This window comes from Diorhabda sublineata, chromosome 1 (assembly GCF_026230105.1).
Source record: "Diorhabda sublineata isolate icDioSubl1.1 chromosome 1, icDioSubl1.1, whole genome shotgun sequence".
Lineage (NCBI taxonomy): Eukaryota > Metazoa > Arthropoda > Insecta > Coleoptera > Chrysomelidae > Diorhabda > Diorhabda sublineata.
Window position 1 is genome coordinate 44,571,409 of NC_079474.1, and position 19,637 is coordinate 44,591,045.

Here is a 19,637-nt window from a genome sequence, read left to right on the forward strand (position 1 = left end):
AACAAGTACTGTACGTCGGATACTCCATCAATTCCATGTTTTGACTATTGAAAACCGTTTTTCTTTGAACTAATGTATGGTGGAGAATGATTCGTCTTCTGCGATTGGTTTACCTGATTCACTAAACACTTCCAGCAAACAAATGCTGTTGTACAATTCAGAATTGACCCTTCTACATTGCTGTAATGGAACGGTGGCGATATGGCCAGTGATTCTGAAAAAATTGGCGACCATTTGCTTCTAAGTGTTGGACACATCTTTTGAATTTTTTCAGCATTTCGTGTGGTATCCAACACAAACAAATCTACTTAACAGCCAAATGTTCATGCAATATTGAATGTATGCGAGAGGAACTAATGCCTAATTATGGCAGTCTCGCGGTATGTCACATGATGATCTGGCAGCACAGCCGATTCTGGACGATCTTTATCTTGTAGACCACGAAACACGGTGGCCATACCTCAAAAGTTCAGTAACAACCCTCGTATAATTCTTAAAAAAGGAGAGTGTAGTTGTAAGGTTGAAATTCAACAGTATATTTTGCGCTTCGTTGTTAGTATCTAGATAATGATGGACTTAGTGATTCGGAACGTCGATTGCCACCTGCTGCTTCTTCTTCTTGCACTCTACGTATATATATCATATACGTCTATTTTCATTCCAGCGAGTATATCTCTTTCTCTTATTGTATTCGTTTTCATACTATATATACACGCGTGCATATATATCCTTCCAATTACATATTTGAAAAGAAAGATGGAGGACCTCCTCCAGTGACACCCCGTTGATAATTCGTAAAAGGGTTCAATACGCGATAATTAAAAATTATGCAAAACATCGAATCTCTCAAATATAAATTCATCAAATGAAATAGTTAAAACAACGTTGTTGGCTTCAATCTTCTACTCTTAATTACATAATAATCATAAATAATCATTTAACTAAATCACTATCTTCTTGAAACATTAGAAAAAGTTAATTACTTCTTATTATAATCTTCACTACATGTTAATATGATATTGATATTTCTTCTTAACTACGAGGGCTCAATGATGGAAAAGTAAGTTTTCTGATGTCTTTGCGGTGATTATATTTTTGTTTCCGTCATATGTCTGATACCATATATCTAAATTTCACATAAATCTGACACAGAGACTAGTTTGATTCAAATGTTAATGTAACTGTGACCTATTGAAACAGATCAACACGGCGATTATTATTGGAATCAGAATAATCCATGATAAATATTACAATGATACAGGTTGGGCTAGTTTGTTACCAATAACCTCGACTTAGTTGGGACGTGGTTCACTTGGTAGCCTAAAGCCAATTTTATTACACTTTGTACTACACGATTTTTAAACTTAGTTAAATAGCCAACCATCCAATCAAATTTTTCATTCTAAAGCTTATTTTTAAGCAATCTAACCCAGATTAAAATTTTAGACTTTTTTTAATTCTACTACTTCTTCGAGGCATTATTCGACAATATATGGAAGCAAATGTTTGATCTTCTCTTCGTCTACACACTCACACACATTAGTTGTCCTTTGCCGCTCTCCATTTCTCAGTCTGGGTTGAGTATTTCATGAATCTTATTTTTGTTGTTTTCTCTTCATTCATCCTTTGCCAAACGATCTAGATATCACTTTTATTTGACCATACCTCCCGATGTTGGGCTGTGATTCTTGGGTTATTATTATCTTCTAAAAATTTCACTGGTAGTAACACTGTTACTGGCGGCATTCTCTTCCCTTGTCCCAATTTTGAAAGCCTATCTGCTTGGGAGTTACCTTCCACTTCATAGTACCCATAGAGCTAGGAAAGACATAGTTTAGTACCACGAGTAGTACTTTGTATATTGTTGTTTTTGATGTTAATATTTTTAAGACTGTTTGTCTTTTAGTTTGTTGTACTTTTGCTTGATTCGCCATCTTCTCTACATCACACTCCTTTAAGAATATGGTAGCTTTCTTTTCTGCGTATATCTATAACTAAGTTGGAATTTCTGGAACTGTTGGCGATATTCATATCAAATACACTGTTTACACCACCACTAACCAACACTCACAATTACACTGTCTGAACCGCTTTTCGATAACCAAAAGTTATCGTCTTCAGAAGCTGAAGCTAAAGTTTAGTTTACTTTTTAAATTATAATCCATACATCTTTCAGCAATGAATTAACTTTTATAAAGTGAAATATTTAATTAAAAGTGAAAAAATAATATTTAAATGAATATCGTGAAAATTTCAAATTTTCAACTACACAAAAAAACGATTAATTGGTTTTCAGTTTTCATAAGTTTGATAAAAACATTGAGCAATTGTCTGCTTGATGATCACGAGGTTATCGTTGCCGGCAACGTAGCGTTTGCTGTTATAATACAGTTTTCAATTATTAATTACGTATAAATAAAACATTTTTCTATATATAAGAATAAAGTGACTAAAATTTTTATGGATTAAGTTCTTACATTAATACATAATCACGTTAAAAATTGAAAGCATAATAAACTAAATGACTATAAAATATTGAATATAAAGTTATTGAATCTTACTTAGATTAATATTATCCTGGCAACAAAAATAATTACATCTCGCAGGATCATCAAAACGACCAATACTTTCAAACCATTTTTGTTGTATATTCGAATTTCTTGACATCATAAAAAAACTTTACCAATTGTTTTAGTCGTGGTATTTTTACATCCTAGCGCAAAACACGATTTATATGCCACTTTTCAGATTAACTATGAACAAATTCCAAGTACGGCGATTTTTTTCTCAAATTTGATATTCGACATAATTATTAAGATCTTTTTTAATCTGCCCACTTTAATGGCAGTTAAGTATCCAAAGTAATTCACTATTTCATTTGTTTCAGTGAAGGCAGGTTCATCAGCACCGGTGAAAGAATCCGCCTACCTGATGACGTAACTATGGGATACATAATTGGTGAGTATGTTAGAATGTCCTATAAAAAATTCACTCTTTATATTAAGAATAGCTAATTTCCTAATGGATACCACTTTTTTTTAAATTGATATAAATAAATATGTCATTGTTGATATTATTGTCCTCTAGTATGTAATTTCGAATGATGTTGCGGGTTGAGGACTCAAAATAAAACTGTCCAAGAGTTTTTTAAAATGCCAACGTTCCGATCTTTTATTGAATCTTTATCAAGGCTAAAAATACATGGTACGTTATAATTTTGTTCACTGGTTTATCTTCATCATTGATGCAAACAAATGCTGGTGTGCCCTTCAGAATTGACCGTTCTGCGTTGCTCTTATAGAACGGTGGCGACATGTCTAGTTATTTCGACAAAGCAAGAGACAATTTGCTGGAGACTTTTGTTTTGGCTCGTCTTGAGATATCCATACAGTCGATTGTTGCTTAGTTTCAGAATTTGCTTGCACCAATAGACGGGAGCTGTTTTTAAGCGATTGTCAAATTGTGCGGTATCCAAAGCGAACGAATGTTTTTTGACAGCCAAAAGTTCATGCAGTATTTAGTGTATGCGAGTGAAATTGTGGTCCAAGTATGCCTCAATCTCTCGGTATGTCACATTATGATCTTCGAATATCATTTTACGCACAGAATCGAAGTTTTCTGGCACAGCAGTCGATTTTAGACGACCTTCACGAAATTTATTATGTAGCGAAGTGCGATCATAATTGAATTCGGAAAACCAGCGAAACACGGAGGCTCGAGATGGTGCTCCATCACCAAAAGTCATAGGAAATCATCGCACGAAAATGTTCATGATTTATTTCCATTTTTTGACCAAGATAAATGTTCATCAGTCAGTGTCGCCATATCTCAAATCTTAAGAAGCAACCCTTGTTGGAGATAGCGGATTTTGAGGAAAAAATGTTGAAGCGTGGGGGTTTGTTGAAAGAACTAACAATAAATCTAAAGATTAATTCTCAATCCAAAATTCATTCACTAAACTAAACAATATTGAGTGATTTTTTTGTAAGTATTATATGATAGTTGAGTCACTAGGTAGTAACATATGAACCGACCATTACTAATATATGTGAATTAAGGAAATAACGATTAAATTAAACTGACAATTGCCGTAAATTGAAATTACGAACTCGTTCTCTTGATGAAAGTATACTTAATAACGCCCACTAAAATAATTCCTGTTTATCTGTATTTCAGAACACCTTCTCAAACAGCCGCTCACTGTCATCGATCAATTTCATTCACATCTCGAGCCAATGAAGTTTATCAGAAGAGATATGATCGAGGATCAGGTAAATATCTTTTAAATTAGAAATTAATGAAGTATTTCTAGTGTTTATAAAGGAAATTTAATCTACCTCGAAGGCGACGAAGACCTCGTAAATATGGTCAAAAAACTAAAACAAAAATATAAAACGCTTTAATTTGAATACGTCACAATGTGAAATCATTATACTGGGTAACGAGAAAGACTTGGAACTTGAATAAAGACCCCATTGAAGAATTAGAGAAATGCGAATATTCCGGAGTCGTAGATATGAAATAATCATAGAGTTTTTTTCAATATAATAGATTCATCATAAGTTTCGGGTTATGAGAAATTTGAATTAATATTTATATTAAAAAAATTCGAGCTCAAAGTTAGATAGGTTCAGATAGTTTCAATCTGACTAATACCACTAATAATGTATATATTGGCGTTTGCGTTGGTGGTATCTTAGTTCAGTTTAAAAATGTCCTAAGTAAAGTTCAGGACCAAAAGTAGACGCCCGAAGACTGTGATGACGAATTTCCCTTTAAAATGGTTTTGGCTCAATTTTTCAAAGTTTCTCGTATTTTTGTATTTGAAAAGTTAGGTTATCGCAAATTTTATGAAAACTCATTGCGAAAATTGGAATATTTCAGATGTATACAGCTTTTTTTGAACGCTGTTTCTCAATAATTGCAAAACGTTACTTTTTTGTAAATAGTCCTCGTACAGGACAACCTAGAAAAATTCAGTTCTAATCGTGAATAAAATGTACCTATATTTTCTATAACTAAGTTAAGCATTGTTAGCAATGCCCAAATCCTCTTTTGGGTTAAGATTTACAGCAAATATCAATATTTGAACAAAGTTAATGAAGGAGCGGTACGGTACAAAAGTAAAACGAAATTTAAAAAACAGAGCCAGTTAATATACACGGAAAAACAATAAATTTTGCCCCAGGAGGTTGATTCTCACCTCCATAAATCCAGTTTCATGAGATTAATTAAAAACGAGAATAAATTTTGTGTAGGTAGCCCAACTTAATCGGTTGAAATTTGGTTGTTATGAATATATTTATGCATAGTCGGGTTGCCAGATTTGAATCGAAAAATTAACGAGTTGGTTTTTTTAAACTACAGATGTTTCCTTCTACAAGAACGTGAGCAGCCCAAATGAAAAAATACGGGTTTTTATATAATGGAAGCAGCTATAAAATGATGTTTTACTCATTACCTCTTTCCATTTAATAATAATAAGGGTTTTTATCTTTAAAAGATGGAAAACGAAGTTTGGAACTACTATTAAAACTAAACCTTGTCTAGACTTACCTGAAATATATTGAACTCGAAATAGAATAGTGGGGGAGCAATTTTTTCCTTACATTTACCAGTTATTATTATATTTAATTCTTAAAAGTTTGAAAAAAACATTCATACAATGAAGATACACATATTAAATCAACAAATACGATCAATTAAGACCCAAAACAAATCCTTTTCCTCATCATATCTACAACGCCATTTCATTAACAACAATAGATATTAAATTATAAAAATATTCCACTGAATTAAAAACTAAGACATCAAAAAATAAAAAAAGTTATATTATATATCAAGTAACTTGATATGATTGTGATGCTGTTTACATCGGACAAACATCTCAATATTTAGAAAGTAGATCAAAAAGTCATCACTACGAAATAAAAAAAATAAAACTAAACCATAAAATGTCAAAAAAGATACATTTAAATCTAACTTACTCTGAAACAAAGTCACAATTTTAGAAATGCTTTGAATGGGGTTGGTTTTTTTGTCATGTGGCAAGTAAGGTTTAAAAATATTTTTATGGTTAAGACATGTTTCGATATTATAGAGAAAAATATTATCTATTAAAGAATAAATGACAAAATGACCAAAACGAGCTTCTGAACTGCCCGAAAGGCTGCAAATTAACCAATAATTGATAATAACACTGCGTGATTGATGGAACAACAAGAAAAAGAAATAATGCTCAAAAGAGACAATTTATAAGTTAAAACATATAAAAAAATCTAAGAATTAGAAAATTGAATGAATTTATTATTTTATTACAAGGTGAAGATTTGTTTTATTTAGTGCCGCAAAAGCATTTGAAAAATCCTTGTCCACATAACTCTACCTAAGCCGACCATAATAAATTTGATATTTTCCTCAAGTTTCGGCTCAACAGAATTACGGTTCGCCAACCCATGCATGGTATTGAACCTTGAGCTACCGTATCAATTGAAATTCGCTGATCCATGTTTCAACAACTACAACAAATGTTTGTATATTGAACCGACGAGTCTGCAGATTTATATATTTTTAGTTGCATTTTATATAAAACTTCGATTCGTAATTATTGTTCCATAAAGTGAATTTACTTATTGAATACTGTTATTGTTTAAATAGTTCCTTTCTAAAAAAGAATTTCAAAGAATTGACTATTTGGTAAATCAAATCAAGCATATTTCCATCAAAAGCTAATGTTGTTAATTTGGTATTTATTTTCAATTAATTTTTACTGAGACTTTTAGTATGCGTTTACTTTATCAGCCAAAAAAAAACTCTTCCTAGCAATCTACTTTTTTGACATATACAAACGTAACAGAATAAGAAATTGAATCGATAACTTAACATAATATAAGGCTGGAAAATGGAAAAGGAAGATGTATGAAACTTTTATGTATATATCACACTTAAAAGCCTATCTAGCTGTCGGCCTCGAGATCTTTTACTACTTCTTCCCATTTTTTTGCCAGCCCCACACACCCATTATTCTCCATTGTCTTCTAACCTCAACGAACCATTTTTTCCCACCTTCTCTAATTGAAATATTGGTTTTACCCATCTATTTTCTGTCATTCAACCAATATGTCCCAACCATCTTGCTCACTGTGCTATATTTCACGTTTCCATATTTCTAGTTTATTTTGTTTTTGTTCTGTTCATTGTTCAGGTTTCACATACAAAGGAAACTTAAGGTCTTATTGTTTTTCAACATTTTTGAAACTTTTACAGCATTTGTAGATATAAATAACGATTCACTTTCTTGAAACATATTTATTTCATTAGTTATAATACATTTTTTATTGCATAACATAATGGTTATATTTTCTTTATTACAGATATCATTTAGCTACGCCAAATCTAAAGATGAGTGGAATGTAGTCAGAATTGATGGATTCAGCGAAAGCGAAGATCAATATAGGTGAGCAAATTCATTTAAACAATATTCATCAAAATACTTTCTAGTATTTAAGTTTTAGTTCTAAAACTTTTAGTTTTACTCCCAAATACTTTGATAGATATATGTCTCGATTATGAGAAAAATAATTAAGAAGAGAGTATGCTATACCAAAATCAAGGAGAACCTTTAACAAAGTTCGTAGTCTTGTCGATGTATGTATCAATTCAGTAACGGAAACTGATCCAACTAGGGTGCTTGATCTCACAACTCATTATCTGGTAACAGCCAGATCAGCATACGAATGTATTTGAAAATTAGAAATGCGGCATCAGAATTCTGATAGAATAATCACAGTCGATGTAGATATGGAAATAAAGGAATCAAAGGAAATGGAGAATCTAATAAACTTACCTACCAAAAAAGCATTCTAAAACAATTCTCTAGTATTTATGTGAGAAAGAGTTTTGGAAGAAGAAGGAATCTAAAAGGAGAGCTGAGATAGGACAATAAACTTTATGATTTCTATGTGATATCCGCAATTAATTCATTTCGATTAATTTGTATAAATTATAATATAACAAGAGAAGGATTCAAGATGTCTTGTATCTATGCGTCGAAATATTATAAATTCTCCCAAATAAAGGAGAACGATGAGAGTCAAAGTTAGAGGGAATATTAAGCAAAAATATGGAAGTTTAAAAATAGTTATTTGGAGTTATTTGGGATCCCTTAATCTGCTTCATAAAGAAAATAATCTTCTATCATTTATAAAGATTCTGTGAGTTATTACATCTCAAAGATAGTGATCTAAAAGCGTATAATCATTTTCCCAATAAATAGATATAATTTTACAAGAAACCGTAATGGTATTTATTTCAAGTCGATAGGATTAATATTAACAAATTTACAAAATATTTACTGAGATCCGTTTCAAATTGGTATTACGTCATTAGCGCCGATTATGTAGGAGAGCTAACGGCTTGTTTGGCAAAATGCTACTTGCTAAAGTGACTGAGCAGAGGTTTTTTCGTGGTTCTTCAGACAACTTGCCCCAAATAGATAACTACTTATTTTGTCACAAATAACCATTTTATGTTAAAATCCGCTTCATGAACCAGATGAACAGACAGATCGATAGAATGTCGTATTCATGGGAAAAAAACAAGATTTTATGTGCACGAAACCTTTTAATTTTGAGATACCAAGTGTTAAAGTTGGAATTAAAGATAAAAAAATATACTACATTCAATTTCTAGCGAAGTCGACTTCGATTTTGTTGGACTTATTTTATTCGAGTGAAAAAGTGCTTGATTCTAATCATGAATTTATTGAAATTAGATGGGGAAAGATTATTGTTTTCCAAAAGTTATAGTTCATCTAGATTTTATCACATTAATTTAGTTAATGCTTGACAACTAGCGAAAGTTGTCAACCAATTCACATAAAAAATGTATTTTTGTAAAAGTTTCTTTATAAAAAAAAATAATATTCCGATTTCATTATGAAAATCGGACTGAATTTTCCTTATGAAAAACTACTATTAAATTTGCTTTATGTTGAACGTGAATTTTAAAAATTATTAGTTCTGAACAACCGGTGGTTCCTCCCCTTTTTCTTTAACAATATTCAGGCTAGGTCCCGTACGGACGCCACGCCAATGCAAAAACAAACAACAAAATCATATCACAAGTGACATTTTAAAACTACTACATTATTTTTATAATAATATGTTAAACTATCCTGTATCATAAGTTTTAAAATTTGAATATGCTATTTCAAAAATGAAACTACCACCTACTTATCTCGAAATAATCCCTACAACAAAACCGATTAGTTTTGCTTTATAGAACAATATTCCCTACGTAATTTTTCTCCCTTAAAAATACTTTATTTGGTGCAGTAGTAGAAAAATTTTGAAAATACAATATTTGTAATAAAGCTTCGACATCCTGACTAAAAAATAAAATACGACTAATACTACACGACGTGATAAGATTGTAAAACAAAACAATGCGATGGGGAAGCAACGGTAGCTTGGCCGACAAAACTTGATCGGCGCTGGTGACGTACGCAAGCGATTGGCGCGCTACAAGAAAAAATGACTTTTCTATCAGCGCTAGAGACGTGCAAAATTTGTATTAATGCGTGCTCAATCATTTAAAAATATCAATCCGACATTGTTTTCAGATCGATAAGGATCAATAATCTCCCAAATAAATATGTAGAGTGTTGATTTCGAATAATTAACTATAGATTATGATAAAAAAATTAATCCTCAAGAAAATTTACAATATATCAAATTTACCTATTTATAAATATATAAATGATTTTATCCCTACTTCCTGTAATCACGAAACGTTCAATCAACTTTGCATACAATAATTACTAATACTAATTACATAGAACTTGTTACGGCATTCCAATAAACGTAATGAAAACGGAAGTGTAACAAGAAAGTAACAAATGGGAGTTAAAAAAAGGTAATAATTATTGGCTATTTGAAAAAGGTAGACATGTAGCGTTAGGTAATTAGCACAGTTATTGGCAGACTATGTTTAAACTCATTAGCGTACATATAAGGGTATATATCATAGTTTTCATGATGCTGTTCTCTATAACAAACCGTTTTCTGTGCCATTTTAAATTCGAACGACTTTGTATGTGACATAACAAGTTATAGAGTTACAAACTTACTAGAGACCTTCTTACAGTAACAGCAAAGTACATAAACTTGAGTACCAACACTCGAATACGAATAATAAATCTAATTAAAGGCAACAAGGATGCCTCAAAGGGGTACACATGTAGCAAATCTCTACTTGTTCGTGTTCTTTTACGAAGTGAGTTCTTGTTAACAAAATTCTTGGTGTCTTTGACTCTAGAGTTAGGAAATTAAAAAGAACGCCGCTCATTAATTTGGCAAGTCGAGTTACGAGAATAAACGTAGAAAAGATGTTTGTCTTTTAAAAGATAATAAAAAAGGAATTTCCGCTAATATTGGCTTTAATTTTTACTTCAAAATGTTTTCTGTATTTGTTTTCCTTTCCTCTCTTATTTTCTTTGCGCGTATTCAAATTGCTAAGGCAAAGATGGACGAGTAATTATTTATACAAAGCTTTATCATATTTTCCAAACCATACTTTTCAACTTTTTCTATTATTTGAAGAATGACTCAACAATTTCATTTTTATTTTCAGGTTCTTGTCTCTTCATTGTTTTCTCTTCCCGTACTTCAGCTTTTGTCCAAGACGGAGGTAAAAATGAAAGACAATTATATAGGGTGGACTTCTAAACTAAAAAAATGCGATATTGGATAAAAATATTTGTTCATCAAATGTAAGTTTGTAAACACTAAAGAAGGATTCATTCATTTTATTATTCCAATTAACATAAAAAAGTAAAACATCTTGCGAAAATGGAGATTTACACGATAGAAATCTGTTGACATTCTTCGTCAACGAAGCTGCTGTATAAAAAAATTTCGTCGTTTTTTAATATAATAGAAACAAATTGTTTTTCAAAATTCATCTAGTGAGTGACAAAAATTTGTTTACGTTAAACAATAACTTGATGAACGTCAAAATGAAACCCAAACATCAAAAAATAAGTTAGATAGACCTAAAAACGAAAACATATATTCATACTAACACATCATAATACAGAATTTTCAAACACAAAGTCAAGCGGTTTCAAAACAAAGTCGAAAGACTTCTTTCTTAGCTTCCAGATTACAAATTTACTGTCATTTTCTTTGTGTCATATTTACAGTTCACCATAAAGCACATTGTTTTGTAGCTCATATAATTATAATGCCCTTCATTCATCACTTCTTCAACTTCAACAAAAGTTTCTGGATTGCTTGATGTGACGCTTTTTGACTTAAGGAGCTTATCCCTCTTCCATTAATCATAGATACTCATATTTTGATGTGCTCTGCAAAACTACTGTGCTGTTTATTTATACCTTGTACTAGCTTAGTTCAAATTCCACTGTCGAGGTGGCCGTTGCAGTCACGCATGTATGACTACAACGTGTGTTATGCAAGATAACTTTATCTTATAATCAAACATCGATCTTCTAATAATTCCTAAAATGTATTTATTTTCGGTTGTGGATGAACCAGCTGCATCTTCTTTTGTATATAACATTTATACTAATGAGACTATAATTTCATTATTTCATATGATGCTACAGATTTCCCTAATTTATCCTTCAACATTTCGTTAATTTCCGTTGAAATTTAATCTTTTTAACGCAAATACTTAATCTCCGTACGTTGCTCGACACAGTAGTACACATTGGAAAACAATTTTGAAATTGCTAGTTTTTACACAACGAGAAATTTTTTATACAAATTTTAGTGGAAAATGTCTTACATTAAGTCACTCTATATTTTATAAAGTGGTTGAAATTGTAGGAATTTTAGTCAGTTAGACAGTTAAAAAGAAACCTATCATTATATTTCATTTCAATCAAATCTTTCAGTCGATTTAAGAATAGAACGAACAAGGTGAGTCAGTGATCGCCTTATAGAGATACAGGGTATCTTCACTTTTTCAACAAATGTCATTTTGAATATTACGAGGTATATCAATAAATTTAGTTGTTTAGTTATTTAGTTATTAAAAAAAAGGTGTACAGTTGTAAGCACTAATCATAGCGTGGCAGAAATTTTTGTATGCCTTCTTCATGGAAGGTTACAGCCTGTATTTTCAATTATGTGGTGACACTTTCTTCGGAAAAAGAGATGAAAGTAGCTAGGAATCAGATCTGGGCCGATCAAACACGTTTCGGCCAAATTTCTGTGCAGTTTGAGGTTTCAATTTTTAAATGGTTTAGCAGTAAACGTGTGCATTCATTGTTTGGTCTCGTAGGGAGAAATCAAATCTTTCTGTTGTAAAAAATGGTGTACATGAGTTATAGACGCGTCAAGATTTACTCAGACTTTGGTTGAGGACGAAGTATGTAAAAATTGAAGTGCACTGCTCTTCCGTTGTTTTTTGTGCTATTCTGTAAAAATTTTGGTTACCGAAATTTTAGTTTTTAACAATTTTAAAAATTAGTGATCGTGAAATATGCGGGTATTTAGTAGCAAAAGCACTAATTGTGAACTTACAGTTTTGCTATTCAATTGCGTAGATGAGTTCTTAAGTCAAGTACTTCATTGAACTGTCTAAAGCATCTTCTAATAATTTATTCTCTCATATCACTGCGATAGCAGCGCTATCGCTGATGGAAATAGAAACGGAACTTACATTATGGATATACCTTGTATACTGAAAAAAAGCTTGAAAATATTGATTTGGAATATTTTGTTTTCATTTAAACGCAATAGATTAGAATTCCTACAAATCTATATATTATATTAATGTCTGTGATGTTGTACATATATTAAAAAAATACACTTTTAGATATATTATGTTGATTTTGTAATATTTTTTAGGCTAGTCTATATATGCAATATAAAAATATATTAGTCTGCTTATTTTGATTTATTTTGCAATTAATATCATGTTATATCATGATATTCATGATGAATCGTCATGTAATTATCGTACTCAGATATGTCAGACATTTCAAAATATCAAATTACATCAAGTATTATTGCTATGATCAGTTTAACACACATGCCCGAAAAAATTTTGTTTTGTTTTGTTCCAATTTCTTTTTGGTTGGTTGAATATACGCGGATGTTCCCAGAAGTACCTAGCCCATCGAAGAAACTCCCTACACTTTTCCCGGCGATGTTCAATAAGTTCCATATATCCTTTTTATAATGAGAATCGTCAAGCTCCTCAGAATAGCCATTGACTGTCGATATCACCTCTTCATTGCTGGAAAATCTTTAACCACCAAGCCATTTTTTCAAGTCTGGGAACAGAAAATAATCCTAGGGGGCTAAATCTGGCCAATAGAGTAGCAATTCAACCTTTAATTCAATAATTTTGGCAATTGCAATAACAGATGTACTTTCTTCTTAGCCAAATTTGGCCGTTTTTGCATGATTTCTTCATTTGAACATTACAATAAGTTCACATAATACTAGCTGATGACAGTTTTTTCTTTTTCAAGATTTTTCTAGTCAATGAAAATTATCCCACGTGCATCCGAAAAATTTCGAGGATTTCACATTATGTTTTACTAAAAAAAGATAATAATGCTGAAAAGCGATGTCACGCATTCCCTGCTGTTTTCTACGATTCGTAGTAGACCAGTTCAACCAAATTTTTCGTGTGTTTATCTAAAAATTCCGGTTTATATTCGAACCGCTCTCTTAATTCAAAACAAAATATTGTTTATATGTAACCTCTAAATATAGATTACAATCACAGGCTTCATTCTTCTTAGAAAATCGGCGTAAAGAGTGATTCTTTCATGTGTTCTAGTAATGAAAACATTTTCTTATACTGTCGCAATATCATAAAATGTTTCTTCCTTCTGTTTACTTTAAAATTATGACGATAATATAACACTTATTGACGAATTGATGTTGTTTATCATCAAAAATGATGCCACATGTTATTTAAATTTTATTTCTTTCTTTATATCTATAATTTTTCTAGTCCATTACATCGACATTTTGAGTGTAACTGACTTTGTACAGTACAATATTTTTGTATATTTTATATTTTTTAATTGTGATATTTTCCAGTTACAACATCTAGAAAATTTAAAAAATAAGTAATGTATTTAGCAAATTTTTTAAAATTGTGACTAAATATCAACAAGTTTATATCTGAAATCATCGGTAATGTAAATTATTTGCATATAGTTTCTTGTAAGCGTTTGTATACAAACTTCAATAGATAATTTTCACACAATATCTTATACTTTAAATATGGTGCAATGTTAATACTTTTCTACATAATGCAATTGCTCAAAAACTTCATTATACAATGTATCCCAGATAGATGGAACTACTCTTATAAGATGCAAAAAATTCTCTATTTCAATTTTTGTTTTTGGAAGTTTAAGCCTGCTTGTAAGATTAATTTCGAACATAATTTTTGTTTTGGAAAATCAAATTCACGGAATCGCGGAAACTCTCCAAAAATCTACTTTTCTGTAAAAATGTATGTGGAAAATATGAAATAAAGTTATTGACTTATTTTTACTGGTACTTTACAGTACTGATTAGGGATAATTAAATGAAGGTATATCACATTAAATGCTAGGCTGTAAGTACTTGTTATTATTATTTCCGAATGTGTTCTTGATATACTATCCATTATTGTAAAGTCTGGTGGTCTAGCAGCTCAACATCTCACACTCATTCTCCCAAACCATCTTCCATTAAATTGATGATTAAGCTAATCAGTAATCCTTGTGTAGAATGATCCCAGCAACCGTTATGTTGGTAGAAATGGGTTTATCAAATATTTATAGGAAGGTTGTCAATGAATCTTTGCAGAATTTGTAAGTAAGCATGATGTATCAACGTTCCTTCAATAAAGAAAGCTTTGATGATTCGTATCTCTTATAGTGCGGCACACCCAACATTAACTTTTTTTGAAAAACTGCTTTCATGCTTCAATTTCGTAATAACAAAATGACCTTCGCTCCAATATCGACAGTTTTGGGAAGATGTATAAAAACTTCTGTTTCTAGAATTAGCTCCTCTTAAGACAAACAGAACTTGATTCGTCACCTTCTACTGAAGTATGACAAATTTTGTTTTTGCACGGAAACATTCTGTTTGCTTTATAAATTCTCTGTAAATGTACTTTACTTTTGTTTGTAATTTCGCTTCGATTCCTAAACAACACGTAATAATCTGAATCCATTGAATTTATCTAACTAACGCATCAGTTCCATTCTAAATTTTTGTGTATTTTTCAATGTAGTAAGATCAAACTCCAAGGGCACTTTTGTTCACTGCAGTATTTGTGATCAAAATTTAAAATGATAGTGGATCGTTGATTTTGAAGTTTGTTAGAAGGATGTAAATGTCGATTCTAAATAACTTATCACCATAAATATTACCACATAAAAGGCATTTTACTATCGAAATACTTAATTTTTAAAATCGAAAATTTAGTTAAAAAGTAGTATTTAATCAAACAGAACTGAATTCGTTCCACTTATCTGAAGATAAAGTATAGATTTTATTTATGAAACACTATTTTGTAAAAATATGTATACATTGTAGGGAAAGTAGGGTTAAGGAGAACCGTCTCATATAGGAGAAAACTAACCACATGCGTTTAACAAAAAAACTCTTCAGAATGGGATTTGTGTAGATACGGGGTATCCTTTATCGTTGGGACTAAAGTCTCTAAACTTATTGTTCTCTAGATCCCAACTTTAACAACTTATAGTTTTTACTATAAAATTTATCCTGATACTATTGTGAGACGCTTTTCCTTACCTCCGTATATTCTATGAAATTTTTATAATTGTTTGTAAATAAATTTTTGTTAAATAATCATTGTTTTATTCAAAGTAACCTACTGGTTCAAATAAATACTTCGGATTTGTATCTACAAATTTAACGCAATTCATTTTCTACAAGACACCTCGAAGAGGTTTGGGGCTCAGTAGCTAGGGCTTGGAGTATTCTATTCTTTAATCATATTTGAATAATTTCCCCTGAAATCACATCAATAATAATATGAAATATCAGCTACATTCATGTCTCAATAAATAGTCTAGTCATTTAGAAGTTTAATAGACTTCGACGTGCTATTTTCGAATTTTCAATTTTCCACCTCGTATCTTTGCAGCTCGCGTCACCACATTTTATGATGAAAAAAATCGAGAAGGCATTTTTTTTGTTAGATTAAGATAGGTATCAGCCCAATCGCGGGTCTGAGGTAGACACCAATTCTTAAAAGCTTAATCCCAGCAGGATGAAATGCACGGTTGACCCGAATTTAACATTTTTTTAACAATCACTTGACAACAAATCAATTTTCGATATTTTTGACTCTTCTGTTCATCTCAAATTTGTATTGACTGTTTAATGCCAACAGACCTTGAAATAATTATATTAAGCTTATCTTGGATAGGAACTTCCAATTTTCTAGACCAAAGTGACCATACATGATTATTTTAGTGAAAATTTAATATTTTTGACCTGATCATAATATGTAATAATATTCATTTCAAAAACAAATTTTCCATAAATTCAAGAATTCAGAGTAGGCAAAATAGTTTGAAAATATTTTCTTCCTCTTGAGCACACTGAATTTATTATATTCATGCACGGTAATGTAATTGAATGTCTGAAAAGCTTTTACAGAAAAAAAATGCTACGAACTCCTCGATATCATCATATTTTTTATGGTAAAAAGAGGTCCCGTCACGAGAAAATATTTTTATGAAATGTATTTTGCGAAGAAGTCGATCCCTCGAAGGGATAGGGATTGTTATTGACATATCGACCTTGAATGTCTCAAATTTTAGCTATAAAATCTTTACATATATTTACTGATCATCGAAAAGTTTTTTATACGAGTGATATAATTTTGATCAGTTAATTTTAATAGAAATATAAGTATCCCGTACAATAGATCATATTTTTTCTTTTCCCTACCGAACAAATGTTTATTGTCATCTAAAGAACTGTTTGTCTATCAAAATTACGTTTTTTTTTTGTTCTTGTTGAATATTTATTTGAACAACGTCACTGCAACACAAGCGAAGCACGCTGCCTCCTCAGGGAAATTATTATGCTTTCTTTTCAGAATAAAACAATAGAGACAATGTCGAGATGGACAATTTTTGTTCATTTTGTGATAGCTGAATATTCTTAAACTATAATACTCCATCCAAAAACTAATAAGAAACAGTATGGATATTTTATTTTGCAAACATCGAAAAAATACGATAGTTAGCTCACTTTTCACATAAAAACAAAAGAGCAGAATGGCCATAGTAACTTGTCAATTGAGATTGTCGAAGATGACATTGCAATAAAATGTAAAAAAATATAGTTCCCGATAGAAAACTGAAAATGAATATGAGTGTATGAATACGAGTAAAAATGTTTCTGTTCATAAAAAAAGAACGACCATCTCTATTTGCATGAGGAAGACGAGTAGAAATGATGGAGTTTGGAAAGAACTAGAAAACACTCTCAGTCTTCCACAGTGTATTTATTAAGAGCTCAGGTGCGACGGCTCGGTTTGAAACCAAGTCTGGAAGACGCGGTTGAGCTATGATACCACAACACTTAATTGTGTAGAACGACCACTTCTTTTTGAGTGAGGAATACGAGTAGAAATGATTCCGTTTAAGTTTCTGTACGAGAAAAGAACGCCCAACTCTTATTTTAACAGAACAGTCTTAAAGGTTGTTAATATGTATCAATGTTATGAGGTGAAATTCAAAATTCAAAAAGGTCGGAAAAAAAAGTGGAATTAGAATGGAGAGTGGATCAAACGACTTGCAAACATTTACATGAATAACAAATAATATAGTAGAAGACCAATTGAAAGACCTTCTAAAGGTCGTATGTTATATGTCTATAATTGTCACTTCATTCTCGATTTTTTCCACTTTATTGTATAGCTTCGGTGAGGTACATGGCAAACGGTTTCATCAAATCAAATCTCATAGAAAAGAAAAAAAAGCTGACGATCTCACTAAGATCTCAGTAGCCTCTACTCTGAGTGAGACTAATCTTTCGTTATCAAGAGTGAAATATTGGGTAGCAGAGTTTAAACGAGGCCGTCCAATCTGCCGAGGCAGCATCGCAGTGGTCGACCAATTGAGGTGACGACTCCAGAATGCTGCAGACTCCAGAGTAGTACTGGATGATCTTTGACTGGAAGTGCGCGAACTAGCAGACATATAGACATTTCAAAAAGTGTGGTACATTGGTTATTAACTGAAAATTTGGACAGGACACAAGATGCACAAGATGGGTACCACGTTTGCTCACAATGGAACAAAAACAGCGTCGTGAAGATGTTACTATCGAGTGTTTAGTAATGTTTCACAGAAATAAAGCCAATTCATAACCATGGATGAAACGTGGATCCGTCACTTCACATCAGAAATAAAAGAACAATCAAAACAGTGGACTAAAAAGGGAGAAACAGCTCCAAAGAAGGCAAAGTTCGTTTCATCTGCAGGCAATAACATGGCGTCGGTTTTTTGAGATGCGCGTGGAATAATTTTCATTAACTATCTTGAAAAAGAAAAAACTCTCATCAGAGAGTATTATGCGAAGTTATTGCAAATTTTGAGCGAATAAATCACACAACACAAACGGCTGCATTTCGCTAATAATAACTTGTTCCATCAAGACAATGCACCAGCTCACACACCCGTTATTGCTATCACCAAAATTTATTCTGGTGGCTAAATCATCAGATCTGTTCTGTTTCCAGATCTAGGAAAATGACTCAGTGGTCAAAGACTTTCATATTTGAAAAGCATAGTTGTCTATTTTATGAGAACTTCTTGGTCAAACAAATGTTTGACAAACAAATTGATCCACAAAATAAACTATGAAGCATAATATCAAATCACAAATATTAATATGGTTAAAAGTAAAAAATATATGTCTGTACTTTTTTCTCCAATACGAAATTGGAAAATGATTTTCTTAGTCGGTTGTTGTTTCATTCTTAACGGTTTCGTCGTTATTGATCAAGGTGAAACTTTGTTTTTCATCCCAGTCACGTTTTTTTGTCTAATTTACTGCAAAGAAAGTCCTCGTTATATGAAGTGAAAGTCGCTACAAGAAATATAGTGAGTTTTATTTCTTTTATATATCACCAATCTATCCTTTAGATTCTTCTGGTAATAATCTATTTAATCTTTCCTATAAACTCATTTATCTACAATTGTTATCTGAGAAATAATAACCATTCTAAAGGATATATTATTAACTTGGAAACTTTCCAAATGTTTGGTATAAAAGAAATAAATGGATCTTCAAATTTCTTAACGAGGTTCGGGTTCAATATATCAAATTTATTTTATTTTTCATAATGTCCACGATATTACGCTCATTTTTCTCAATTTTCTCAGCACAATTCTATTTTCCACCGAAACCTATTCTTTTTTTTACTCCATCTAATAATATTTTTGTAATATAATTCCGGCCTGTCTTGTCACAAAAACAGACTACCACACCTGTGACCTTTTCCAATTTCCTTACAAAATTCTGAGCAACCCAGCCTCTAAACGTATAAAAAACTCTGTCACAAAAGATTATTTTTAATATTCAATAAAAAATGCCTGATTCTCT

At 31.4% G+C, this 19,637-nt stretch overlaps 1 protein-coding gene across 1 annotated transcript in view; it reads left to right on the plus strand.

Annotated features, from left to right (window-relative positions):
• Positions 1 to 15,860, plus strand: part of LOC130450956 (fringe glycosyltransferase) — a 153,759-nt gene extending 137,899 nt beyond the window's left edge. Inside the window, exons 7-10 of the mRNA XM_056789714.1 lie at positions 2,888 to 2,958; positions 4,177 to 4,271; positions 7,374 to 7,456; positions 10,633 to 15,860. Coding sequence (XP_056645692.1) covers positions 2,888 to 2,958; positions 4,177 to 4,271; positions 7,374 to 7,456; positions 10,633 to 10,693 — 310 coding nt within the window. The 3' untranslated portion in view covers positions 10,694 to 15,860. The remainder of the gene's footprint in view (positions 1 to 2,887; positions 2,959 to 4,176; positions 4,272 to 7,373; positions 7,457 to 10,632) is intronic.
• The last annotated feature ends 3,777 nt before the right edge of the window (positions 15,861 to 19,637 follow it).